The sequence below is a fragment of the Suncus etruscus genome, chromosome 1 (assembly GCF_024139225.1).
Source record: "Suncus etruscus isolate mSunEtr1 chromosome 1, mSunEtr1.pri.cur, whole genome shotgun sequence".
Taxonomy (NCBI): domain Eukaryota; kingdom Metazoa; phylum Chordata; class Mammalia; order Eulipotyphla; family Soricidae; genus Suncus; species Suncus etruscus.
In genome coordinates, this window is record NC_064848.1 from 150,926,229 (window position 1) to 150,943,111 (window position 16,883).

General features: G+C 36.9%; 1 protein-coding gene across 1 annotated transcript in view; it reads left to right on the plus strand.

Annotated features, from left to right (window-relative positions):
• The first annotated feature begins 992 nt into the window (after positions 1-992).
• The window catches only part of MGAM (maltase-glucoamylase), a 166,137-nt gene continuing 150,246 nt past the window's right edge, over positions 993-16,883 (plus strand). Inside the window, 7 exon segments of the mRNA XM_049784114.1 lie at positions 993-1,119; positions 4,183-4,265; positions 10,853-10,973; positions 12,621-12,730; positions 13,094-13,245; positions 13,742-13,913; positions 15,767-15,866. Coding sequence (XP_049640071.1) covers positions 993-1,119; positions 4,183-4,265; positions 10,853-10,973; positions 12,621-12,730; positions 13,094-13,245; positions 13,742-13,913; positions 15,767-15,866 — 865 coding nt within the window.

Here is a 16,883-nt window from a genome sequence, read left to right on the forward strand (position 1 = left end):
GCCAAAGTCTTGGCTTCTGGTTTTCCATATGATCATTGAACATAGCCAGCGGGTAATTCCTGAGTGTAGAGCCATGAATAAATCCTGAACACTTCTAGGTGTGCCACCTCCAAGTTTTAAACTACTAAATAAATAAAAAAAGCATAACTTGAATCCTTTTGTTTAATGAATAATTATCTTCTAATTTACATTATTTTTAGCACCTCCACTGTTTTCCTTTTTAGTTTTCTTTCACTGGTGCTTATGCGATTCTTGGGATATAGACTCATTTAATGGGATTCAGTCTCCCCCTAGCTCCAGGGAAGAGTGGTCAGTGCAGCCTATTTGACACAAATAGGGAACACAAGAAGTTCTTTGGGAACTGCTTCTAATCAGTCTTGCTTTCCAATTAGCAAATATTCGTGTATAGTGTTTTCTAGAGGTTCAGCATCACATTTCAAAGTTTTCAACATTATCCATGCCACAGAGTGTGGATAAAATGATGCTGGCATTGCTAGGTTCATAGAGAAGGATCTGGGTTTCCAGAGGAAGCTTTCAGTAAAAAGAGGGTTCAGTACTTTTGACCCTTGTCTCATTCAACTGTCCACCAGGTAGAGGGATTTCATTCTCTGGTTGCCAGGCTGTGACCAGTAACTGAGAGATGTGAAAGACTTTTATTCATTGTCCTCCATTTTCTCTTAAAAACAGTAAGGAAACAGAATTATAATTATAGATATTGAATATGTAGGAAAAGGTTGTGTGAGAATATGCTTTGTGAAGGATCATCATTCAAATAAATTGTAAAAGTGCATTAAGGAGAGAAGTATAATATAAGGACAGATGAGACTAGTTATCCATTGAATTTTTTTTTATCTAGATAATGTGTGTTTTAGGGGTGGATAGTTCTGTAGTTTGTTTCTCTTCCATATACCTTTGAACTTTCCCTAAAGACACTTGCTCTATGGCAAATAAAACTCAAATCTAAAATTGTTTTCCCTTTTTTTTTCTTACAGATGGCAAGAAATAAGTTGAAAAAACTGAATAACTTTGAGCTTATGCTCATTTTTCTTGTATTTCTATTGTTTGTCATCACAATTCCTCTAATTGTGCTTTCAGTCAGAGAAACTTCTCAATCAATAGGTAAGAAAAAATATCAAGTACTCCAGTCTTTTCACTGTTGTTATTGTTCTTATCAGAGCAAATTGTTTACTTCATCTTTGGCAAGGAAGTGATGCTTGCATGTTCACCAGTGTACGTAGGCAATGTACATGTGTCAGTTATTGGGAAGTTCCTACCTATACAAGAGGCATCCATTGTACTGTAAATCCTGACTTTTTTCCAATTAGCATGATCTCATAGTAACTCTGTGAAATCAACAAACAATTTAATTTTATTAGCACAAACAACTGACAATATAAAAAACCAATATGTTGTTATTTTGGTTGTGTGTGTGTGTGTGTGTGTGTGCAAATAATCAAATTGGGGTCTCACCCATGCAAGGCAAGTAAGTGCCCTGTTGCTGTCATGCCACATCTTTGACCTTTGAAAGAAAAATATTAAAAGCAATCAGACAATAAAATAATAAGTTAAAGTATTTCATGGATTGATGTGCAGAGTATTATGCTGAAGTGAGTTGAGTCAAAGGGAGAGGATAGACATAGAATGGTTGCACTCATTTGTGGGATATAAAAAAAAGATAGTATGGTAAGAATACCCAAAGACAATAGAGACAAGGAAGAGGAGGTCTAGTCCATGGTAGGGAGCTTGTCACATAGAGCTCAGGGGAGGGGAGTGCAGTTAGGGCAGAGAAGAGACCACTATGACAATGATAGTTGCAAATAATCACTCTGGAAAAAGTCTGGGTGTTGAACAAAGGTAAAGTACTATACTTGATACACTTTTAGTAATAATATTGCAAAGAGAGAGAGAAAAAGAGAGGAGAGAGAGAAAGAGAGGAGAGAGAGAGAAAGAGAGAGAGACAGAGAGAGAGAGAGAAACAAGGGCTTGGGTAGAGGCAGAAGGAAAACTGTCGGAAATATGCACTGGTGAAGGGATGAGTGTTTAAACTTTGTATGACTGAAACAACAATGAATACGTTTATAATTGTGTATCTTATGGTTATCAATTAAAATGTTATCTTTAAAAAAAGAAAAAAGAGACAGTTTGTGAAAGAAGTTTGTTGTACTGTCTTACTCTAGAATAAATCATGCTTGACTTAACCATGGCTTAACTGAGGTTAATCTAGGATCTAGAAGAATCCACTCCTTCAGAGCCATTCTGTGACTAACATTTCTTCCCCCTCTCTCCTTGTTCCCAGACCACGAAATATTTTCATTTGTGAGAAATTATATTGACTGAAAAACGGTTTAACTCTGAACGTTTTATGAATTTGAAGATGGAATGAAAACCTTTAGGCAGAAGCTGGTCCCATATGGATTTTTTCAATCTATTACATTTTAAAAATAGTTAAATATTTTATTTAAACACTGTGGTTACTAAGTTGTTTAGGATTGAGTTCAGTTATATAATGTAAAAGTACACCCCTTCACCAGTGCACATTCCCCACCACTGATATCCCCAATTTCCCTCCTGCCCTCTCCACTGTCTGCCTTTGGAGCAGACATTTTACTTTTCTCTCTGTCTCTCTAGTTCATTAGTTTCCTTTATAAACACTGTGGTTTTCACTATTGTTAATGAAGGGGTACCATGCATAGTACTTTATTTTCTTTCAGCACCCCATTTTTATCCAGAGTGATGTTTCAACTATTATTGTTACTGTCATAGTGGTCCCTTCTTTACCCTAACTGCACTGCTCCTCTATTTGTGGCAAGCTTCTTACCAATGACTGGTCCTCCTGACCCTCACCTCTATTGTGGGTAGATATGATTGCCATACTATCCCCCCCTTATATTTCACAAATAAGTGAAACCATTCTATGTTTATTACTCTCCCTCTGGTTCATTTCACTCAGCATAACACTTTTTATATTATTCATGTATAAGCTTTTGAACTAGAAACCTTAATAAAAAGAGATCAGCTCAAACCCTCATTGTTTTATCTGAATGCTACTATTAGCATATTGCAGAATGCTTTCAAGAAATCTCCCTTTCTATGGTAGCATGCAATCAACTTGCATTTTCTATTAGATTGTTTCTTAAATCTACTTAAATCCCCATAGTGAAATGTAGTCGCCAATGTTTATGTTATTGTTCTCTCTCTACAGTTTTTATTATATGAGACTACATTTTTTATTAGAATGTTCTCTCTGAAAAGTATTTCATGAGAGGGATCGCTTACTAATTGAGCAAGCATTATTCAGGTTCTTAGAATCAGAGATAACATTTCGGACAACATCCTCCACTGACTGTGTTTCATGTGCCAACAAAATAAACCAGCAGATTGGATAGAGAAGAAGCACCAGAGCCAAGCTTTCCACCTGTTTTATAAAGCATCAGAAACCTAATGCCTTAGCTTTTGTGATCTAGTCTCTGTGCTAACCATTTATTTCTCTCTTAGTAGCATAGGAGCAGTTATAGACAATTGCATTAAAATAAAAAACTGGGCGAGAGAGAGAGGGACAGTATAGGAGCTAAAGTGCTCTCCTTGCATTCAGTAATAATCTTGGCTTATGTCAAGTTTTGCATATGGCTCCCTGAACATAGAGCCAGAAATAAGCTGTATGTGCTATTGAGTGTAGCCCAACCTCTCTAAGAAACCCTAAACACCTGGTATGTCTGAGCCTTAAGGATACTAACCTTATTTGTAATAAATAAAACAATATATTTATTAATAAATAAAATAATTAAAATGTTGCTTATTTATTAAATAAATAAAATTATTTAAAAATAACAATTTAAAAAATTAGGCTGTGACTTATTTGGTTCTCAGATCATAGTTTGTTGGCTCCTTGACTAGAGATAATTAGTTCTCTCCTTGATGGACTCCCAAGCCAATGGGGATCTTGTAAGCTAAAAAGATAGGCACTATCTTATAAGAATCTTACTTGGAAATAATGCAGACAAACCTACAGTTAACACAGCAGGATCAAAGGAGTCTATATAATGAATGTTTCCATTTTAGGACCTGAGGGAAGGAATTGCAATCATTTGTGGTGTATGTACAATGTTGAGAACATTGAGAATATTGAATGCTTGACATTGAATATGTCTTATGGTTATTTTATTTTTACTCTCTCTCTCTCAGGTACAGTCCCAGATGTTACTGAGTGTGCAGCGATAAATAAAGAGGATAGAATAAGCTGCATCCTTGACCAGACACCCACAGAGGTTTGTATTATGCCTTTGCTTTCACTTAAGGATTGGTGGCATGACACCATTGATTTTTTCCCCTAGAGAATTGTTTGCATTACATACTGTGCATTATACATTGATTTATTTCTCTATCCATGCTTCTATTATAGTATAGGAAGAAGAACTGGAAAATTCTCTTGAGTTCACAGATTCTGTGAGAGAAATTACCCATAAATCTGAATTTTATTTAAAATATAAGTTTTAGTAGAAGCATGTCCTGTATAAAAGACAAGATAAATACTAAGAGTGGATGTCTTTTCTTCTGCCATTATTTCTTGGTCACTAGTCATTCTGCTTCTGAAACTTTCTGTTTATTACAGTTTGTCTGTCCCTCTCTTTTCAAATTTCCATAGGCTGTCTAGGATCCACAATAGAAATCAGTGCACACGATAAAAGGTCATTGTAAGTAAGGATAAACTTTCCATTGTTGTGTTTTGGAAGGAGGAAAGTAATAAGCACCAGATTAAAAAATAGTGCAGGCATCTGGGTTATTACTGTAATACGGTGTTTCTGGATAATCTACTGAAGTCCAGGTAGATAATTGCTGGGAACCAGCCCCAGGTGGATAGGACTGAAGTAGAGGGACAGTCAGATGAAGAAAAAAACAAACAAACAAACACCAGAAACAAATAGGAGTGTTGGGTTAGGGGTTTAACAGTCTTAGTCTGAGGGCCCCAATTTCTCTCCATATACACATTTATTGCTTTAAACAAATGACCTTTAGATGATCAAGAATGGCATGTTACAGTCAATTGCCAATCATTACAAATCTAAAGTTTTACCAGGCTAAGATTTTATATAACAAAGGGTTCCTGAAAATCATATGAAAGTCTTTAAAGTGCTTTGTCTTTCTTTTTTTTTGGGGGGGGGGGCTCAATGTCCAGGGGGTAACTCAGGAATTTCATCTGGAAGGGCGTTGCTCAGGGATCATAGGTTGAAATAGGTTTGATTGGGATAATGCTCAGAGAACATTTGAGGTAACAAATTGAACTTTGTTCCCTATTCACTGTACAGAACAGACAAGGAGCTTTGCATCATTGGTTTTGCATTACTGAATAGATTTTTCTCATATCAGGTTCTTGCCTGCCAGTTCTGCCTTCCTCCTTTCTTCTTATTCTATCTGGCTTAATCCTTGTTCCCAGCATATCCCTTTTAATTTTGCTTCTTGATGAGCCAGTAGTTTTAGGATGGTAGATATAACTGGAAGCCAAGGCTATAAAAGGAGGATTTGGTGAGACGCGGGTCTGGAAGCAAAGGTTGACACAGGAAATAATCCAAGAGTGAAAAGGTAGAAGGACAGGTTCAGAAACCCAGCATTCAAGCCAGGGATCTCATCACAGGAGCCTGCTCTAAGAAGGAAAGCAGCTTAATGGAAGAGGACCAAAGAATGAGTGCCTGCCTTTCTCAACACCCTACTTTTATTCACAAAAACCAGGCCACACCCTAGGGTGGGAGAGGAATACCAAGTAGGGAATTATCCATCAATACCACCACCAGATCATATCCTAGGGTGGAGTATGAATACTGAGTAGGGTGGGACCAGTGATCCTACAGGCAGACATCTTTGTTTTGTTGGAATGTGCTCTGTGGTGGCTTCTCTAGATTACGTACAAATAATCTAGTACAATGTTTCTTGATAATCTGCTGAAGTCCAGCTATAGTCTATGATTGCAAAATGCATCACATACATCCTGTTCATCATTTTTCATGTTTAGGATGAAGAAAGACCAAATACAGCTTCTGAGTGATATTCACTAACTTACACCTACAAGTTTCTATCAGGTATAGGAAAGAAACTTACTACAGGCAGGAGTGCTTTCCCTTATAACTCTGGGACCATCCCATTGTTGTTAAAAAAGCTTCAGCAAAGATCTTCAGAATTGCTGTTTTGGTTTGCTCAAAAGTCATGTTACAAAAAGTTTTTTTTTTTTTTTTACTAATTTCCCCTTTTTCTTTTAGAGATTAAGAGGATGACTTTATTATGGGGACAAACACCACAAAGCTTAGCAGTAGTGTAATAGAGTCAGGCTCTTACATTAATTTTCCTTACTATCAATTTCAATAGAAGAGATGAACCAACTAACTAAATTGCAAGAATATAAAAAAAAACCTCAAAGACATAAAATAGAGAATCAGGGCCCGAGAGATAGCACAGCGGCGTTTGCCTTGCAAGCAGCCAATCCAGGACCAAAGGTGATTGGTTCGAATCCCGGTGTCCCACATGGTCCCCCGTGCCTGCCAGGAGCTATTTCTGAGCAGACAGCCAGGAGTAACCCATGAGCAACGCCGGGTGTGGCCCAAAAAACCAAAAAAACAAAAAAATAGAATCACAGAAAGAGGAAATTAGTTCAAAGAGAAAATGACAGGTTAGAAATATAGTTAGGTTTCTGGCCAATGGAATGAAAGACATACACATAATAAATATACTAGAGGAGGAAGTAAGAGTTAGATATGTGAATCACTCTGCTTGACAGAAATGGTGGATAACAGAAATGTAGGACTGTATAGGAGATTGTAAGGACAGAGGGCCTTTAATGTGCTACTTGTCAATAGGACTGGAACTTGTGGTCTAGATGTGTTGTCCTGACACAGGGTGGTTGGCAAACTAGGAAAGGAGAAACTTGTTACAGAAACTATGTGTTTCTGTAGGTAACAACAATACTATCACCTTTATAATAGTATTTGAAAGGTTATATTATTAGGACCTTTGCCACCTTTGATAGCTGACACTATTATCTAGATGTTATATATTGGCTTAAGATATCTTTTGCCAAATTTCATTTTCTTATCAATGGATAATCAGTGGGTCACTTTTTGTAATATATCACACAGTATAATGCCTTCTGCTCAGAATGACTGTGTGTACATGACATTAGTTGAAAAACACCACTTGGGAAGAAAAGTAAGCTGCAAAGTCCTAGATACAGCCTTAAGATTTTGTTTTATGCCTTAATTAAATTGATATTGATGTCATTAGATAGCTAGGAACAGTTTCTAATAAATATATTCCTTTTCGAATGACCCTAATATTTACTGTGCCAGGGCAGGAGGGAAAAAAACAAAAATACAAAAAACACAAAACCTTGGACATTTTATATATATATATATATATATATATATATATATATCTTACCTTCATTTATTATCGTTATTATTATTTTTATTTACCTAGCTATTTTGGTCGATTGCTCTGTTTGGATGTGATTATTGAAATTGTTGTCCCCAATTATTCTTATTTTTTTTCTCTCTTCCTTTCTCTTCTTTCGTTTTGTGCTATGCCATGTTTCTTATTTCAAGACCACGGCGTGTTTTTTTTGTTTGTTTGTTTGTTTGTTTTTGTTTTTTAATCTGTTTTTTGTGGTGCCTATCGATATAACCAGAGTCCTCACTGGATATTTGACACTTCATTTGGTACTGGTGGAGTGTTTCACCTTCTTGTTCTCATTCACTTCCCAAATCGATGATGAGAACCTCTAGAAGGATTCTGCCCATTTTCGGGGTATTAGACCCTTACCCCAGTTTATTTACTTTCTCTTTTTCAGGCAAAACCACGCAACTTGAACTAGCTAGCCCTGCCCCCACTTACAGGGGGAAATAAGGGAGGCACCAAGACCAAACTGATGCAAGACTACTAAGTAGTAGGTTAGATACAGAGGGGACCACATATTCTAGCCGCCCTGAGGGTGAGGGAAGAGGAAATGGGAGGTGGGACAAAAACGGAGGGGTAGGGAGGACAATTTGGGGATGGGAAGCCCCCCTGATTTTATGTAAATATGTACCTAAAATATTATTGTCAACAATATGTAAGCCACTATGATCAAAATAAAAATTATATTAAAAATATATATCATGTTTGCTTACAAGCTCTCAAATTTTAATTAGCGAAATGAAAGTGTTCTCAGAAAAGTTTGTTCATTAAACAAATGGCTACTGGCCATGTGAAAGTTAACTCCACTAAATTTTGTGGTTATAGCATGATTTAAATAGAATACTCCTAAGTCCTGGCAAATTTTCTCAAATGTTCATGGCAGATAGCATATTATTTGGGAATGTAAAAATTCCCATTTAGATCATAGAATTGCAAAGATAGAAAGCTCTTTTGACAGATTTTGATGCCACATTCATTTTGGAGTGGAATAAGTGACCAAGCTAACTTTCAAACCCTTTCTCAAAATGTTTCTATCTGGACTCCCTCACCCTTATCTTTCTGTGTTTTCCTTCCATGTTTAACATACTGAAGAATATTTTTTTGTTGTTTTCCCTTGATTGGAGATTTTGGAGATCATACCACATTCTATATTATTTTGTCAGTTTCACTGAAAATTTAATCCTTCAAGAGGAATTTTGTGTCTTCAGTTCAATTATTTTCATGCATCTAATGTATCGTTTATGGTAGCATCATGATACAAATACATTTTTTAGATTTCAATATGCATGTGCTCTTTCTTTTATGCACTGAGCTCTACCTTGGTTCCTATTTCTCATAACTGTTCAGCGACACTATAGAGACTGGAGTTTTGATGTGGGTCAATAGCAATATTCTTTTTATCATGCCATTTGGCCACTCTTTGAACTTATTCCTTTCAGTTCATAGAAGAAAGAATTTCTGTCTGGAAGGCAAACAAAATTCATTTTCTTTAAAATCTTCATCAACACACTTCCCATTTCTTTGTAAGAAAATACTAAAATCTTATCTAAGTGGATTTTGAAAAGAAAAATCAGAAACTATCAATGAATGCATCATTAAGGCTGGTCTCACAGTGGTATAAATGCCGAGAATTGCTGTAATTCACTTCTTTTTTGGTTTTTGGTGCAAAAAAATCAGCCTTTGAGAAAATCTGATTGTTCAATTGTTCAAACAAATTACTCAGTCTTTTGTTAAAACTTATTTTGCTGAAAATGTGTTCAACACAGCTTAACCATGAAAAGAGAAATGAGGATTATGAACACTCACCTTTTGTCTCTGCCTTCTTACTAGCTAATTAAGGGGCTTTCAGCATTTACCTTGCCTTTGTAGACCTTTATATATCTAGGTTTTAAGTTCTACATCTATAAACGTATGTCATTCTAGGCTATTTTAACAAGTGATTCCCAAGTTGAGTGGCTGAACATGTCTGTCCCAGTCTTGTGGTCAGAAATGTAGTCGTGGTAGAGCTGGTGAATTTGGCTTCAGAGTTTCTGAAAATTGCAGTCAACAGTCTCCTGAGACTGGAAGCTCCTTTTCATTGATAGCACTACATCGCGAAGGATTCTTGGACTGAAGGACTCAATTCCTTGTGTGTTCTTAGTCAGATAGGTTTTCCTTTCCTATGCTCTGTGGGTTTCTCCCTGATACATCACTTATCTTCCATAGTGAAGGCTTCAAGAGAGCAAGGAAGTGGCCAGAGCAGTGGCACAAGCTGTAGAGTGTTTGCCTTACATGCACTAACCTAGGACAAGGACAAACCAAGGTTCAATCTCCTGGCGTCCCATATGGTCTTCCAAACCAGGAGCGATTTCTGAGCGCATAGCCAGGAGTAACCCCTGAGTGTCACGGGTGTGGCCCACCAAGGGGAGGGAGGGAGGGAGAGAGGGAGGGAGGGAGGGAGGGAGGGGGAGAGAGAGAGAGAGAGAGAGAGAGAGAGAGAGAGAGAGAGAGAGAGAGAGAGAGAGAGAGAGAGAGAGAGAGAGAGAGAGAAGAGAGAAAGTGAGCAGGCAAAAGAGACATGATTATTCTGTAATCTAATCTGCAAGGCCATATTATTTTTACAACATTCTATAGAGTTACTAAGTTACAGTCTATAGAGTTTAGAGATACTGGACTTGACCACACTCAAGAGGAGTGATTTTTTTTTTTTGTACTTAACCTGACTGTTGCTTCCAAATTATTTGTTAAAAAGCAATTGTTTTTATTTCAATCTCCATTTGATTCTGTTCTAAATTGTGGTGTAAGGCCTCTGGACACCTATTCATAAATAAGAGCTACAGTCTTTTAAGTTTTCAAAGAAGAATTGCAGTCTACCTTGGTAGGAGTTGAGAGACTCTATCTGAATATATGTCAATGTCAATTTATTATATGTATATATGTATAAAATATATGTAGATAGAAACTCAGGTCTATGGCAATATAGAACATGTATATCACACATATATGTGCACTATACATTTTACTTTCAATGTAGATTGTTTAATTTCAAAGTTTATAGGTAAGCATAATTTATTTTAAACTCCAACAATTATAAACAAAACTCCATTTGTAAGTTAGGGTAACTGGTGCTACTACTATGACATTTTAGAATATAAACTTATCAATTTTATTGTACTGACAGATATGGAATTGTTTAAAATCCCTATATAATTATATAAAATAATAGTAACAAGAAAGCTTATTGACCTAAAAACCATTAGTTTTGAGTACAAACACTGCATGAGTGGTATAGCATAATTTTTTCAAGTATCAGTTTTCTTATTCATAAAATGAGGTTAATACATTTTACCATTAAGTTGTATTTGTAAACAATGAGTTTAGTTTATAAGCAGAGTCTAATAACTCATGAGTTTCTTTAACTAATCTCTCATTTCAGGCTGTCTGTATTCAGCGTGGTTGCTGCTGGAACCCAGAAGGACACATAAAAGTTCCTTGGTGCTACTATTCTAAGAATCATGGCTATCAGATGGAAGGCCCTGTGAGAAAAACCGATACAGGTAAGACCCAGGTGCAGGAATCAGGAGCCTGGATACATAGAGGAGAGCCACAGAAGTTTCTAGGGAAAGCTGGGCATAGTCAGGTGTCTGCTATTGTTGGAAACTGGTCATGGCACTTCAAGAAAAGCTGGAGTCTATTTGGTGTCAAGAGAAAAGTCACCTCTTGGGACTTCAGAGATGTGTTCTCTTCCTGGTTCTAGATCTCTGTGCCTTTGATAATTTGTGCAAACATCATAGTCTTTTTGGTTTCTGTGTTTATAGCTTTCAAAGAGAGTTGAACTCATTAGAGTCTGAAATGACTTTATAACATTGACCAATTTTGATTTTGTTTATTAATTATATTATTTCTCTGTTTCTTTGCTTATTACATTTGACAGTTTAGAGTCATTGAGATTTTCCCACAATTAAGAAGAAAGTGCTCTTTGTACCTTTTTTTTTTTGGGGGGGGGTCATACCTGGCAGTGTGCTGGGGTTACTCCTGGCTCTACGCTCAGAAATCGCTCCTGGCAGGCTCGGGGCACCACATGGGATGCCAGGATTCTAACCACTGTCCTCTGCATGCAAGGCAAATGCCCTGCCTCCATTCTATCTCTCCGGCCCCACCTTTTTATATTTAAGCTAATTGCTTCTCCCAAATTATGTGTGAGAAGGGGACTATTTTCATTTCAATCTCGACTTAGTTGTGGTGTCAGTCAGGTGCCCATTTTTAAATAAGAATTTTAATTATATTCCAAAATAGCATTCAGGAGGCTGGGAAAAGGTAGTCCTGGTTATTTTGGTCTAATCAGGTTAGTAGTTCAATGTGAGAGCTTCAGGATATAGTGCTGCTTGGACCCTGAAGTTCCAGGGATTACTGAAACACCTGGTTGTATGCAGAGGCCCTCCAGGGTTATTCGTGATAGTGCCTGAGGATCATGTGGTATCAAGGATTGAACCAGGCTCAGGTGTAAGCAAAACATGTACTTTAGCTTATGTCCTCTTTCTAGGAACAAGAATGAAATTTTAAGAAATAAAAATAATTGTCAGTTTATAAACATTTTATGAAAGTTAGTCAATGTCAGGATTCCTGGACTGAACATCTCTTTCTGCCCCCCTTGTCAATCTTCAAGTATTGTGTAGAATAATTGATGAACTTTTGTTGAGGTGACATCTCTAGAGAGGCTGTTAGCTTCAGAGGAGAGACTTCCTTTCCTCCAGAGGCTCTTGTCTTGATGGCTTTTTCCAGGACAATCTTGACTCTGACCTGGCTCATATGTAACAAGGGAAATAGCATCAGTGCAAATGAGCAGCTGTGATGTAGCTTGAAAATAACTGGACAGGGAGAACAGCCATAGACATACTGAGATCTGAGAAGGCATAGACTGTCATATAATACCTTTGTTTGAGTGGGAGCAAAGGAGTTAGGCATTTGGGGAAGTTTTCCATCAGATTTTGTAGAAGAGATGCCTGAACATTGATTCTGAACTGACTCAAAGGTAGTATGTGTGAATGATGATATCTTCATCTGCCACTCCTTTCTTTTGGAGAATTAAGTTGTTTGCCAACCCCTTTAATCAAAAGCTGAATATTTTGTAGATACTGCTGGTGAATTGGTAGTTAGCTCTAAATAAAACAAACAGACAAAAAAACTTTTCACTCTCTCTTTAGGTTTCACTGCACACTTGCGGAGTTTATCTACTCCATCCATGTTTGGAAACAGTGTGAGCAACATTCTCCTCACAGCAGAATATCAGACAGCACGCCGCTTCCACTTCAAGGTTGGTGTGGACTTTATGTTCATTTTCTTTGATGCACATTAAAAGAAGGGATGGTTGGGGAAGGGATCTAAGCTTTTGTTAGTGTGATATCCTCTCAAATATCTTTAATAGTGCAGAGGTGATTGATGAGTTTAAAATATTGTGGTGGTCACCCCTTCCAGCAGACCCACTTTGAGACTAATTGAGGCCAAAGAGGTAAGGGCTGGGTATCAGTGATATAAAGGGTACATGCTCTTCAGGCATATTGTGGACTGAATCTGTGCCCAAATTCCAGTACCACTAGCTGAGAAATTGGGAGGCCGTGGGGGAGTCTTCTATATTGGAGATAGAGAGGTTTTCAATTTTTACTTTTTCTCTGGACAGCTAACAGATGCAGACAAGAAAAGATTTGAAGTACCTCATGAACATGTGAAACCCTTCAAAGAAAATGCTGCCTCTAACTTGCTCTATGATGTGACGGTCTCCCAGCAGCCCTTTGGCATCCAAGTGATCAGAAAGAACAATCAACATGTTCTGTAAGTCTTAAAAAACCTATTTGAGGTTTTTAAACAATGGGAATCTTCTGGGGAAGGGAGGCAAATCTGAAAAGGGATGCATTTCAGTAATTTTTTTGATGGTGACCTACACATGGTTGGTGGCCAGACCCCACCTATTAATGTGTATTTTTTTTTCTTGCCCTCCTTCCTCTTTCTTCCTGGTTTGTCCATTTTTACTCTTTTTTATTCTTTCTCTAGTCCATCTTTCTAATCTTCTCTCCACTTATTACTATTTATGGAATAACTACTATATAATAGGAATAGTGATATGATCATGTGATAGAATGTCAGGGGACTAATTAAGAAATTTGCAGTATGGTATTTAATTTAAAGAAGTTCTGATCTCTTGTATCCATAGAAAACTTTTTGAGAAAATAGTGGGATGGTCAAACAGAAGTATAGCATTAAGAACTTCTTTCTAAGCACTATGTTCTTTCTATTCTTTTTATTGTCCCTATTTTGCATGTGCATCTAGTGTGAATTCAAGCATTGGGCCACTCTTCTTTGCTGATCAGTTCTTACAGTTCTCTATGCGACTGCCAAGTGCCAATTTGTATGGTCTGGGAGAACATGTGCACCGACAGTACCGACATGATATGAATTGGAAGACCTGGACTCTCTTTGCCAGAGACACAACTCCCAATGGGGTAGGCATTTAGGATGGTCTCTCACCACTGACCAGCTCAGTCCATTCTCAAGAATTATTCCTAACAGAATAGTACTATTATGGTTAAGGAAACATTCTAGGTTAAGACCATTTATGCCTGTATTTTGTTATTGATCCAAATTAGTTTTATGGTTCTTGCCAAGTGATCTTCTGTCTTTACACATCTGAAAAATAAGTCAATATGCTTATCCCATAGGTTATGATGTAAATTAAACAAATTGATATGTATAGGGCCTTAAGAAATCTGTCACATAGTACATGGTCTTTATTTTGGGTTGGGTTGGCCATACCTGGGAGTTTTCAGAAATTACTCCTGGTTCTGAGTTCAGGGATAAATCTTAGAGTTGTTTGGGTGTATCATGTACAGTTTTGGAATCATACCCAGGTGAGTTACATGCAGTACAAGTACCTTACCTATTTACTCTTTCTTTACTTTTCTTACTCTTTAAATACTAACTTCTTTGCATCATAATTCTCAAGTAATTGCAGAATTACTAAACATTACTAATAATTGGGTCTGAGCAATAGCTCAGCAGTAGGGCGTTTGCCTTGCATGTGGCTGACTCAGGAAGGACCTCAGTTAGATCCCTATAGTGTCCAATATGGCCCCCCAGCCAGGAGCGATTTCTGAGTGCATAGCCAGGAGTAACCTCTGAGCATCATCGGGTGTGGCCCCCAAACAAAACACATTTCTAATAATTACTAAACATTATTAATAGTTTAGAAACTGAAATTAAATTAAACTGAATTAAATTAAACTTAATTAAAATCATGCTGTTTGCAATATGTTATGATCTCCATTTGGGGGGGACTGACCCTCACAAATTACCAACTTAACAGGACTCTCAGCAAAATGGGTAACACATTCACAAAGTTCTCTTTTATTTTAATCATTATGTTTATAAAGAACATTTAGAACAATGCAAGAATAAAAAATACCATTTTTTTATCTTTGATCTTTCTTTCGTTTTTGCATGTCTTTGACTAGTAATCAAAAGGAGAAATAATTTATAGGTTCAATAATAACCTTGATAGGTTTTGTTCAGCAACTTTTTGATTATGCAGGATTAATGGATGATTAGGTCAATTGAGTATATAGCAGCCTTGAATCTTTGATTTTCAGAGTGCTCTGCCTGGATTCTCAGCTCACTCTTTTATCAACTGATTTATGTACATTGCAATTTGTCTGCACAACAAAGTTTGAGAATTGTCATTAGAGAGCAGTGATTCTCACATGTGACAACATATTGTGGAGACTAGGGAAACTGAGCAAATTATGCATTCCTGCCTCCATATCCAGGGATTCCATTTGAACTGGGTCAGGGTATAGTCTGAATTGAAAATGGTTTCTCAAAAGCTCACAAACCTTCCTTAAGTTTGAATGGCAACAGTTTGAAGGCTTTGCTAGGCCTACCACAGACCTATTAGAAATCAGTTATCTAGTTTCTAGCTGCATATTAGAAAATTCTCTGACTGATATAAAGACTTTGCAGTTTTAGCAAAGTCAAGCCTGTTGACCAAGGTTAAGTCAAGCCTCTTTGAAATAACTCCTCTTTTGAACAATTTTAAGATTCTGTTTTCCCACATCTTAACAGATATCACAAGGGTTAACATTTCTATTAGAGAACTGGTTATCATGAATTCATTCTGTTAAAGAACACCACGTTATTTGACTCATGTCAGTCAAAAACAAATCTTGAATTTAAAAATAATGTCACGTTTCTTTGAACATAAGTTCTAAGGATGCCTTATAATTTTATAAGTCATTTCTGACTATGTAGAGTTTAGACAAGAAGACCTTATACTTTTAATTTTTAAATTATTTTTCTGCAGGATGAAACTAACCTGTATGGTGTACAGACATTCTTCTTGTGCCTAGAAGATGCAAGTGGATTGTCCTTTGGAGTGTTTCTGATGAACAGCAATGCCATGGGTAAAGAATGAGGGGGATATGTGTAGAAAAATTCACAGTGATTTATAGTTTATTTTATGCAGCAATAAGGAAAAAGGAATGGAGTTTTATAGGAGTGATTAAACCTAAGTGTCTATTTTTGTTTTGTTTTGTTTTCAGTTTTGGAGCCACACCTGGTGTGTAACCCTCAGGGGTTACTTCTGACTATCTGCTCAGAAATTGTTCCTAGCTTGGGGGACCATATAGAATGTCAGGGGATCAAACTGTGATCTCTCCTAGGTTAACGTGTGTAAGGCAAATGCTTTATTGCTTACACCACCACTCTGGCCCCAGTGTGTGTGTGTGTGTGTGTGTGTGTGTGTGTGTGTGTGTGTGTGTGTTTAATGCTTTTTGACTTCCTGTTCTTGGTTCTTCATTATCTTCTCCTGTAATAGGCATCTCTTGCCAGGCTTATGATTTTAAGTCTGATTTCCTTTGTTGGCTGAATTCATAGTATAGAAGATCAGATAATGTATTCCTAAAATTATTCTGAGTAAATTTTTTTACTAATGTGCTTTTATTCTTTTGACTTTAATTCAGTAAAGGGATAGATTAAGACACTGGTAGAAAACAAGTGATTTCTTGGAATCAGTTGTAGATCATGTTGACAGATGTTGAGCCTAACCAAGGAGCTAGAACTTAACAGTAAATCCTATGTTTCAAACTTTCAAGGTGAGCAAGGCAAAATAGAGTACTAGGGTCATGCAGAGTATGATCAAATTACTTAAGATAATATGTTAAGGTATTTAAAAAGTGGCTAGATATACATCTTTGAATATTTTAATCACATGATCTATGTGTAAGTTAGCCTGCTGCTACTGAAAGTAGACTATACCAATGAATCTTAGTTTTCTTACTGAACCAGCAATAACAGATCAAAGTGGCAATGAATCAGGTATCAGTGAATCAGAAATAAATTACTACAATCTCTCTGGGTTTATGTTGAGCATAGGACATGGATCCTCTTTTTCATTGAGATGCAAAGAACTAGATCTGTGC